This window comes from Teleopsis dalmanni, chromosome 2 (genome assembly GCF_002237135.1).
Source record: "Teleopsis dalmanni isolate 2A chromosome 2, ASM223713v2, whole genome shotgun sequence".
NCBI classification, from domain to species: Eukaryota; Metazoa; Arthropoda; class Insecta; order Diptera; family Diopsidae; genus Teleopsis; species Teleopsis dalmanni.
The window spans coordinates 163,655,370-163,666,508 of record NC_051847.1 but is presented as its reverse complement, the minus strand read 5'-3'; the positions used below and the strand labels follow the sequence as shown (position 1 = coordinate 163,666,508).

The 11,139-nt window shown below is 26.2% G+C and overlaps 1 protein-coding gene across 1 annotated transcript; it reads left to right on the top strand.

The window, feature by feature from the left end:
* Positions 1-660: 660 nt before the first annotated feature.
* On the top strand, positions 661-5,920 carry LOC119681036 (the record flags this gene model as incomplete). Its single annotated transcript, XM_038094097.1, is given in 12 exon segments — positions 661-798; positions 865-1,044; positions 1,102-1,252; positions 1,418-1,486; positions 1,598-1,928; positions 1,989-2,378; positions 2,449-2,695; positions 2,762-3,207; positions 3,342-3,639; positions 3,695-3,864; positions 3,928-4,893; positions 5,432-5,920. Coding segments are annotated over 12 exon segments (3,737 nt in total), but the record flags the coding sequence as incomplete, so codon positions are not given.
* Positions 5,921-11,139: the final 5,219 nt, after the last annotated feature.

The window sequence follows — 11,139 nt, the reverse complement described above, 5'->3', positions numbered from 1 at the left end:
CTCAAGATATTTACTTGTAGATTACAACTGCACAAAATACAAAAATTTTGTTTGTTGATATATCCACCAAAGGGTAAATAAGATAACAGTGCTGTTTGACATATGCCACTCAAACAGTGCTGCCAAGATAGAAATACAAAATTTGTTATATTTAGGTTAGGTTAGGTTAGGTTAGGTTCTACCGGTGATTCTTAGGATCCACTAAGGCCTATTAGCTCATTTTATATTGGACCTTATAAGAAATTAAACGTTTAAAAATTGCAAAAGGTTGCAAAGCCTGAAATACAATTTAGAAGAAAGTCCTATAACTGGTACTCCGATCATATGTTGGACAGTAATAAAGCAGATGTGAGAGATAGTACGAAGCTCTCCAGGTCATGGAGTTTACTAAACAATTCTAAACAATTTTGATAGGAATCTGATTTGATGCTCCTATATATTCCGAAATATGATATATATATATATATATAAATATATGTGCATGTATGTATGTATGCATAAATTATAAGACATTATAAGCTAATGTATTACTTATTTATTAAAAATTATTTAATTTTAATTAAATATGTTTATAATTAAATTTATTTATAATGATTATGAATAATAATGATAACGAATAATAATGATAATGAGACTTATTTCTTAATATGTATATTTCAGTTTCTGCAAGTGGTAACAAAGTTATAACCGGACCATTTCTACAAATAGAAAAACAATTATCAAGACTGACTATAACAAAACCGCACTTGGCTTACTGCCTACCATGCAAAGCAACAATCACAGAAAATTTTTATAAAAGTATGCCTTGTACCATAGTATAGTATTGTTTCCAATCATTAATAATGCATTCCTTTTACATTTAAGATAACTTCAAATTTTTCTATACTTGGTTTCGAAACGATAATAAACTGATTGATCCACCTAAATATAGAAATGGTACTTTGTGTTTACCGCCGAATGAGAGAGCAACTGGAGTTTATCGTTGCATAATCAATGCTAATGAAACGGCACTACTTTCAGAACAAATTAATGTAGAATATCCTGGTGAGTGTAAAAGTATAATACATGTGTATATCGGTACTAATGAAATGTTTTATTTAGTATTGAGACGTGTTCTGAATATCTCAACGAATATAACAGCATTATATGGTCTACCTCTGACACTTAATTGCCCCGTTGTGAGTGTACCTCCTGCAAATATATCCTGGTATATTGGGAATACAACGTTATCGAAAAATTACAAAGACGACAGGCGAGTAAAGATCAAAGATGTGATATCAATCGAATTTCTATTACAATTAAAATTTTGGTTGTTCACTTATAGAGAACACAATTCGATTGGTTGAATCTAGTTTAAATTTTTTTAATTAAATTATTTTCAGTTTTCTATAATATGCAATAATTTTTCATCTTACAGTTTCATTGTCCTTGCCAATGGCAGTTTAGTTTTAAGGAATATTACTTTAAGAGAAAATGGAAAGTATAAGTAAGTACTAAAAATAAATTGAATTAAAATATTTTTTAAATTAATATCTTAAAAATTTTATATCAAATGTTAGATATGTGCAATTATTAATAAATTAATTATTTATCTCAGATGCTTAGCTCGAAATGAATTTACAATAAAAAATCATCGTAAAATCACTCTGACTGTAACAGTGGATGGCGCAAAAGATCGTCGTAAACGTTCGCAGCTAATACCATATTTACAGAATCCTACAGAATATGTGCCACAAGGAGATGAGTTGAAACTTTATTGTAGTGGAGTCAACAATTCAGTTTCAATTGAATGGTGGTTTCAGCGTACAACACACTCTCCACTAACTAAACTCAATAACGATAGCAACGAATATCACATAAGCTATGCAACTGTTGAGGATCACGAAGGTTACTACACATGTTCAATACCAAACACATTAGATACTCAAGTAAATAATTTTTGAAACTAATGGTTATTATAAAGTATATCATTGTTCTCATTATTTTAGACTTTTTACGTGATTGTAACAATACCACCAAAGATAATCGAGCCTCTACCCTCATATGAAAGTCTAATAACATCTGCGATGACACTTCAATGTCGTATTAGTGGTAACCCCAAGCCAATTGTACGTTGGTACCACAATGGGTCTCCTTTAAATAGTTCCTATACACGTAACATAAACGGTAATGATCTTGTTTTTTATTCGTTCGATCCAGATGAAGCAGGCATGTATCAGTGCTTTGCGCATAATATTGCTGGTGAAGTATACTCTGCTGCGGAAATACGTTTGGGAAGCAAAAGTGAAGAAATAAGAAGTAATCCACTACAAAATATTCGTTGTTTTCCACACAGCTCGAATACAATCAATGTTACTTTTGATAGCAAAGCTACTGACGTAAGCTTGTATTGCCCTTACTCATTTCAGATCACAAAAAATGAATTAAATATATACTTTTCACTTACAGCCCCTGTTTATTGCATACATTGTACAAAATAATCCTTATCGTTGGACGGCTCCATTTCCTCCTAGAAAACTAAACAGTACCTCTTATGTGATATTATCTAATGATTTTCCTTATTATCGTCCATTTGCGTTAATTATTCGTGCTCTATTTCCTACATCAGAATATCGATACCAAGGTAGCAAACCTCAGCAACAATCAATGCAAAGCTCAATTCGAAGTCCGCCAATTACATGCTTCACTCAAGGATGTAAGGGTTTTCTCCTTTTTTTAAGCATAACTATGAAATCATTTTGAAATTATTTATTTTTTATAGTGCCGTTACATGTTGTATATTTTGGCAATGACACTTTTGTTACATGGTCCCAACCCGATCTAAGTTTAAAGAAGTATTTTATTCTACAATTTTCCATAAACTATACTAATCCACATCCAAAACAAATGCTTGATCAACAATTACTTGGCACCACTCGTCACGTAAACCTCACTCAAGAAGATGTTTCTAAAGATCTCACTAACATCGAGCCACTTAACGGCACAGTAGTGCGTGCCATTCTCAAACGAGCGGAAAGTAAGTACATTGACAATGATGCTCGAGTGAATCATTTGGAAACTGATGAGGACATTTTCAACTTGGTGGTACCAGCGAATGTCTCTGGTGTTTTGATGCAAAATTTTACATGTATCAAATTACGGGTTCTCATTATAACATCAGAAAATGAAAATTTGGCACAAGATTTCCGTTATGTACATTGGAAGTCAGTAAGTTAAATTCAGAATTCTAAATTTTCTTCGGGCATAAAAATACTCATTTTTTTTCGTAATATTTAATGAAACTTTTTTTGTTATTATATGTATATATATATTTAACTATATTATTTATATATTTAATCCAGATCGACAACAATACTTCAGAACTTTTAAGTACACCATTTCGTTTGAAAATCGTGGAATCGCGTATGGTGGTTTTTCATTTTCAGGACAATTTCAATGAATCGTGCATACGTGTTTGTCATTCACTAACAAAATATCCAAACATCAACAAAGATAAGCCTATATGTAATGATCGTATGATTAAAAACTCTCAACTAGAAGTTAGTGGCTTAAAACCAATAAAAAGTTATCGTTTGAGCTTTTCAAACTGTGCATCACACCATTTTTACGGACAACTGGATGTCAATACTTTACCAGATCGTAAGATTAAGGCTGAATACAAATCACTTAAAATTTTAAACCTATTTATTTTTAGCACCAGGCACCATCAGTAATCAACGTATAACAAGGCACAATGGCTTAAAGTTGAGCTGGGATCCGCCACTCCAACCAAATGGTCAGGTACATCATTACAATATAATTTGGACGCTAGGCAATGTAACGCATGAGGCTAATGTTATGGAGTGCAACATATGCTATTATAAGGTTTGCATTATAAAATACTATTTTATGTAAAAATTTGTTAATAATATTTTTTTTATCTACTAGTTTCCTAATATTTCTGAAAGTGCAAAAATAAATGTAACAGTGCGAGTGGTAGGTGAAACAGGTATTGGTGCACCAATTTTTATAGATCTAAGGGGCATAAATCATCACATGATCGAGATAGAACAGAATTCAAGCACGGAGTTATATAGTGGTATTTTAATTGGAACCTTGCTTTCGGTACTGTGCGTTGTTATTTTTGCTTTGATAATTATATTGCAACGTCGGCGTTTCAAAGCACGTCAACAAGGTCCAGTACACTTAACATCTACCTCAGAAATGAATTTTGGCAATTTAAGTAACACGGGAATTCAATGTGATAGTGCGGGTGGCTTGAGTGGTAGTACTTTACAACATGAATTCTACGAAATGCAGACACTAATACCAAAGACTGTAAGACGAGCTGATAATGTGACAAATCGACCGAATGATTATCAAACTACACCATTACCAAATGGTAATAAACAAGCTAATCGTGCTGATCACAGTCTTGTCATTGAAACTAATAGGCAAGGTTTCGATGGCACTTCCAGTCATAATAGCTCACAATTACCGCTATGCAGTTCTACACCAGAACGTAACGGAAAAGATGAAGTGCCACAAGATGCTAGACCCTTCTTTATTCCATTCAAAAACTCTGCAAATGCAGTAGTAACAATTCAGAAACGAGGCATTCCACCAAATTTGACAGCAGTTTGCAGTAAATTGCCACAAACTAATTTACCACTTATAGCTGCACTACCGAGTGGTACTAATAGTAATAGCACACGACGCAGTGGAAGTTTAAGTAATAGTAGCACGGGAAGTGCCAGTAGTAGTAATAAGAAACAGAATCACTCAAGTTTTTCTAAACATTCTCAGTCTATTGATGGTATATGCCTTTTAGCTGAAGAAGAATCTGCTGCAACACTAACCCCAACTTCTGAAACAGTTGCGGACAGTCCTATGGGAATACCTATGAAAAAAGAGGTAAATATAGTGATATATAACTTTAAGATTACATTGTTTTTTTAAATTTTTAAACTCTGTTTATTTTGTATAAATAATTATTATTTTATATTAAATGTTATGTGCAATATTATAAATAAAAATATTGGATTTTTGGATGGAAGTGAATTACAATAACCAAATTTTATATAATTAATTCAATTTTTGTCTGACCATATAGCCTTTTGAAGTACTGCCAAATATCCATTATTTTTAGATATATTCTTTGACTTTATAAGTGCATATTTAATTGTTGAGTTACAAATATCAGACTTTAAACTTTTATCAAAATCAAAATGCTGTTTAGTAAATTTGCATTTAACAATTATAATTAATTAATTATTCAAGCTTTAGTACTAGTCATTTTGTAATTTACTATTCTATTCAAAAATCATACTCTTAGTAAAATAGTTTTGTTTATAATAAAATTTAAAAATTAAATTTAAGCATAATGTATAGATCCTTAATTTGTATAATTTACCTCATTTATTTCTATTTTTCAAATCTTGTCTTTATTCAGAATGATTCCCATCCAATTATAAATGACAATTTAAAGTCAATTGAAAGAGCTACAACATCATCAATAGCAGTAACGAAACCCACCTTAAATTCTATTAAGTCAAATCTGGTTAATCTATGTAACAATTCAAATCAAACGAATTTAATATCAACTGATCGTTCTTTTAATCATCAAAACAAAAACAAATCTATAGTTCCTGCCGGTGGATCCATTACGGAAGTACATGTTTCCACACCACCAAATGCCAAATGTTGGCCAAAAACAACTGTTCCAAATTTTCCAATTTCGAATGCTGAGCTTTCATCAATCGGTCATTTATATCGTCGCCCCAATGTGGATCCAAATGGCTAATTTTTTTTTTTATACAGAATATTTCCAATTATTTATTAAGTTTAAATTATGTTATCCGGAGAAATTGTCGGGATCATCATGAATACATTCCAGATAGAAGCATGCTTACATACATACGTATACAAATATATATATATACATATATATGTATATATAATTTTATATATAATATATAAGATAAAAGTATATACCTATGTTGATTATGTACATTTTATAAATGTATTGATACGTATAGATAAGAAAGAAAGATATTTACATACATACATAAATATATATATATATCTATATATACAAACAAAAACGAATAAAAATTTTACATAAAGAAAATCAATAAAATATTTAATAAAATTTATACATAACATATTAAGATGCTCCTATTACTGTAGATTAATTTTTTTTTATTGTGAACTTTTTTATTTAAACTGAGGCTAATTTTATATGTAACATTTAATAAAAGTTATACATAATTATTCTTAATAAGTTGCTGTTATACAGAAAGTACGTACATATATAAAGTAATTTATTCAAAAAATATTTCACATAAATGCAATAGCAAATACCAAAATACACATAAGCATTTGCCTGTTCCAGCGTGAGCTGGTAAATAGGCTAATGAAGCAATAGCTCCCAAATGTTCCATATAGTTCAATAGTACCGTGTTCGATTATAACCAGTTTTACAAATCATTTATTTAAAAATCAAATATATATGTTTATATACAAGTATAAATCTATAGTAAAACTTTATTTTTAGTTATATATATATTTCTTTTTTTATTTTTATGCAGAAATTAAATTCAGTTAAACATATATTTCAAACGTACCTGACAACAAATTTGTACTCTTCTGTTTTTGTTATATTTTTGTTTTTATTTTAATATATATTATTTCATTTTTTAATTATAAAAATAAAGATATTTTTGCTGAATTTCTAACAATTAAGTAAAAAATAATGCTGTTTTCAAGTATTGAGAATATTTATAAAAATTTTAGTACATGTTTCATTGTTTCTATTATATTTTAAGCACATAAATGTATTTTTTACAATTAAGTTCATTATATAAATTTAAAAAATTCTCATGAAATTCTTATATAAAACAAATAAATGTTAAACGATTTTATGTATTTTAACACAACTAAGTTTTAACAGAATGATTTTAATAGTACTAAATTTTAAAAGCATAAAACCTTTCATTTTTTGTATCAATTTTATTTTTTTTGATTAAAATGATTATAATGCTTTAAAAATATTGAAAAAATTATTTTTATTTAATATTAATATCTTTATGACTCCAATAAAATAATTGTTATTCAAATAGTTTAATATGGGTTCTGAAAATAATATTTTTCTGTAGAGAATGACTAAGTACTTCTGATTATAATACAAAAGATTTAATATAAAAATAGCAAAAATATTAAAAACAAAATTTTTTATTGTAATAGTATATAAAATAAATTTGAACTTCTACAATATTTTTCGGACTAATAGATTCAGTTACCATAAAATCAATTTGCATTACAATATAACAATATATATATATTTTTTTTCTTTATATTCTGAATTAACAAGTTTTTTAATTTTTACTGGACTTAGGTCCTTTATTTGACGTATAAAAATGTTATAAAAATTAATTAATTTTATGTTAAAATTTTATGTTAAAATTAATTAAAATTTTATGTTATTAATTAATTTTATGTTTTTATCATATTTTTTAAAAAATATATGTAATACAGATATTCTGTATTAATAATAAAAATATTTAAAATCTGTATGAAAATATATATGTTGCATTTGGGTGGATAATAATCTCAAAATTGATGTTAATAATTGTAAAGTTAATTTTTTTTAATATATATCATTTGTGTTGAATATTAAAGTTGGAACACAATAATTTTATGCAGATCAAAAAAAGATACTATTTTGTCTGAATTTTTAACTAACATAATTAAGATATATCACAAAAATAAAATCTAATTAAAGTATCACTCAACAGATATACACTCAACAACAATTATTAAATAATAATGTTCAGTGTTCAATATATTTTCTTATTAATTTGATATTATAAACACTTTCCGTTTAATATATTATGAGATAAACTAAAGATTACATATATATATATACATACACATAATTTTTCTAAATGTTTTGTATCGTGTCATAGATCAGTGTTATAAATGAGGTAAAAATTAAGTGAGAAACATTTTATTCGAAATATTTAGTAAAAAAATTAAATTTTAATGAAGTGTATTTATGCCAAATATCATTACTACTTTTAAAATAATTTTTGGTTTCGCCAAATTGCCAGGAACTGAATACTGCTTGGCTCATGTGTTAGGCAGAGTTCAATTCCTATGTAAAATTTATACTTAGACAGGTAAAACTATAAAATACATTTGAAAATGTCATAGATATTTGAGTCTTCAAATCTACAGTATAAAAATAGTGTTCAAGTTCTATGAATAATTTTGATATAGATAAGTGAAACCAAAAATTTTTTTAAAAAGAATTTTTTCAGATATATAGATCATTTTTTAATTGGAATATAGATCGAAATTTTTTAATTTCAATAATATATAAAAAATTTGTATTTTAGTTTGTAATAAATTATTCATTTGACGATCAAATTTTTTTTGATAATAATTATGTTTTTAAAACGGACTAATTGGTTAATAGTTAAATAACAGACTTTTTTAAAAAAATTTAGTTTTTAAACAATTTTTTTATTTAAATAAATAAATTAATTTTATTTATAATAAATATTATTTCATAAATATTAATTTTATTAAAAATAATTTAAATTTATTTATTTAAAATTAAAATTTATTTAAAAAAAAATTTAAAATATTAATATATTTCGACTAATTTTTATAGTCATCTATAGAAAAAAGACTATATGATTATAGAATTAAGTGGAAATATTATAAAAGTTTTTGTAAAAACTAAATTTTTTTAAAGGAATGTATTATTTAACTATTATCGAATTAGCCCGTTTTAAAAGCAAATTAATTATTCCTTTTTTGTTATCAATGTTTTTATTTTATAATAAGTCAGCTAAACCGAATAATGCTTACTAAATACATTAAATTTTTTAAATTAAATTAATATAAACAATTCAAATTAAGTGTTTTTTATTTCATCTTTACTTCATTTATATTCACAATATATGTTTAATTAATAAATACATTATAATTAATAATTGATGTTTAAAACTCAACAATTGTTGTTATTTATAAAATAATTATAAATCTTTCATTTTACATATTTTTAAATCAAACAGAATTTAAAAACAAAACATTCCATTGACGTACAAAAGTAACTCTTATATATTCATTTGCATTTCAATATAAAAATTCCTCTGTATTTATATAACATATAGTATATTAAATATATATGTGTGTAACTGTATTTAAAAATTAATTCAATTAAACCAGAAATAAATAGGCTATAAGTGCAATAACTCCAAACATAATTACAAATTACATTAACAAAAACAAACTCAAAAAATAAAAAATAGTAACAAAATATAAAACAAATTGTCAAATACAAATGTAGTACCTTCCTTAAAAAACAAAAAAAAAATTAAATATAAATAAAGAAATTAAAAACAATTAATTTAAAAATAGTAAATTGTGTTCATATTAAATAAGAAGTTTGTTATGTTTGCATTCAATAATTTAATTTCATTTAAATTTATATATATATTTTATTGTGTTCCACATTCTATGCAGAAGTATACAAACATTATGTTTTATGTAAAAATATTTAAAAATAAGTTTTAAGCAACTACAAACATTCAGAGAACGAACGTACTAAACATTCAGGTTAAGTGAAATTATGATATTCCGAAACGAACTCAAAATTCCTACTGATAAAATTAACAACAAAAAAAACAAAAAATATAAAAACTTATTAAAGGCAAATATATTAAAAATCTATTAAAACAAAAAACATACCAAAACTTAAATTTAGTACTAATTAAGAAAATAAAAGAATAGAATTAAATTAAAAAACAAAAATTAATTTAACAAAAACAAAAAATGTTTGAAACTTTGCGATTGTGATCGCCGTGCAAGTGGATGTGATAAATGTTTCATTTTGTATAAAATTAATAATTATAACTAAATGAGTTAAACATAAAACATAATTTCTACACAAAACTAAAAAGTAATTTTTATACTTTTAAAAATAATTATGTGTATAAGAATTATTTTGGGAATGAATGTTTCAAAAATTTTGTAAAATAAAAAACAAAATATTTTAATTTAATATTTATTTGCATATTTGTTACATTTTATATTTTCATAAATTTTATTTTTTAAATTTAAATATAATAATATTAAAAACTATTTTTTTTTTGTGAAAAAATTAAAAACTAAAACAATTAACAGTAACAACATAAAAACAAAATATGCTTTCAGCATTAACTGAAATTTTCGAAATTTTATGTAGTGTTGTTAAACGTAATTATAAATTGGATGTTATTTGGAAAGTTGTTTCAGCTAAAAATTAAACTGTAAGTTTGTGTTAAGCATTAATATTTGATAATTTTTGTAAAAAATTGTGAAATTTTGTATTTGTAATTCAATTAATTGTGTTTGGCAACAACACGACAAAAACGTGATTGAATATGTAATAAAATTAAGAAAAAAAAACTAATCTAACCGTTGAATTTTTTTTTAATTGTAAAATCAATAGGCAAAATACAGTTTATATTGCTACATCTATGTTTTATGGTACGCATATAATGCCTCAACTGCCTTAAATAGAGCGTAACCGGCTCAGCAGTACGATATCGGTGCTTAGCGTAGGTAACTGTTTACTGGGAAGACATGTTATAAGACTGGGAATACACTAAAATGACTTTTGTCGGGGTTGTGGTTTTGAGTATGAGGAAGAAACTGTACTTAACTTCATGTGTCAGTGTCCATTATTGGCTGGGAGAAGATTCAAATTCTATGGAGCTCGATTTCTTAACAATTTGACAGAACTGTCATGCTTGGAAAATTAGGGACTTTGTTAAATCAATAAATTTGCCAGATTGGTTTACATTCAATAGAGGGATCGTACTTTGGACATACGTTAACCATGTTCGTTTGAGAATCGCTTATTCCAAAAACTGTTTAGTTTATAAATCGCATCTCTATATTGGTTTTCCCAAACGATTGTAAAATATCCCCATACGGCAGTTATTATCTCTCCATTTGATGGAAGCTTTGTTTTACAAAATAATTTCTTTTAGGTACGAGAAGAATTAGTTGTTCCAACAACTCCTTGTCTATGTAAAATATATACCTGTTGATATTGTGCACGTTGGGATGGTTAAGTGGTTAAGAGCAACTCTGGAATCGCAATAG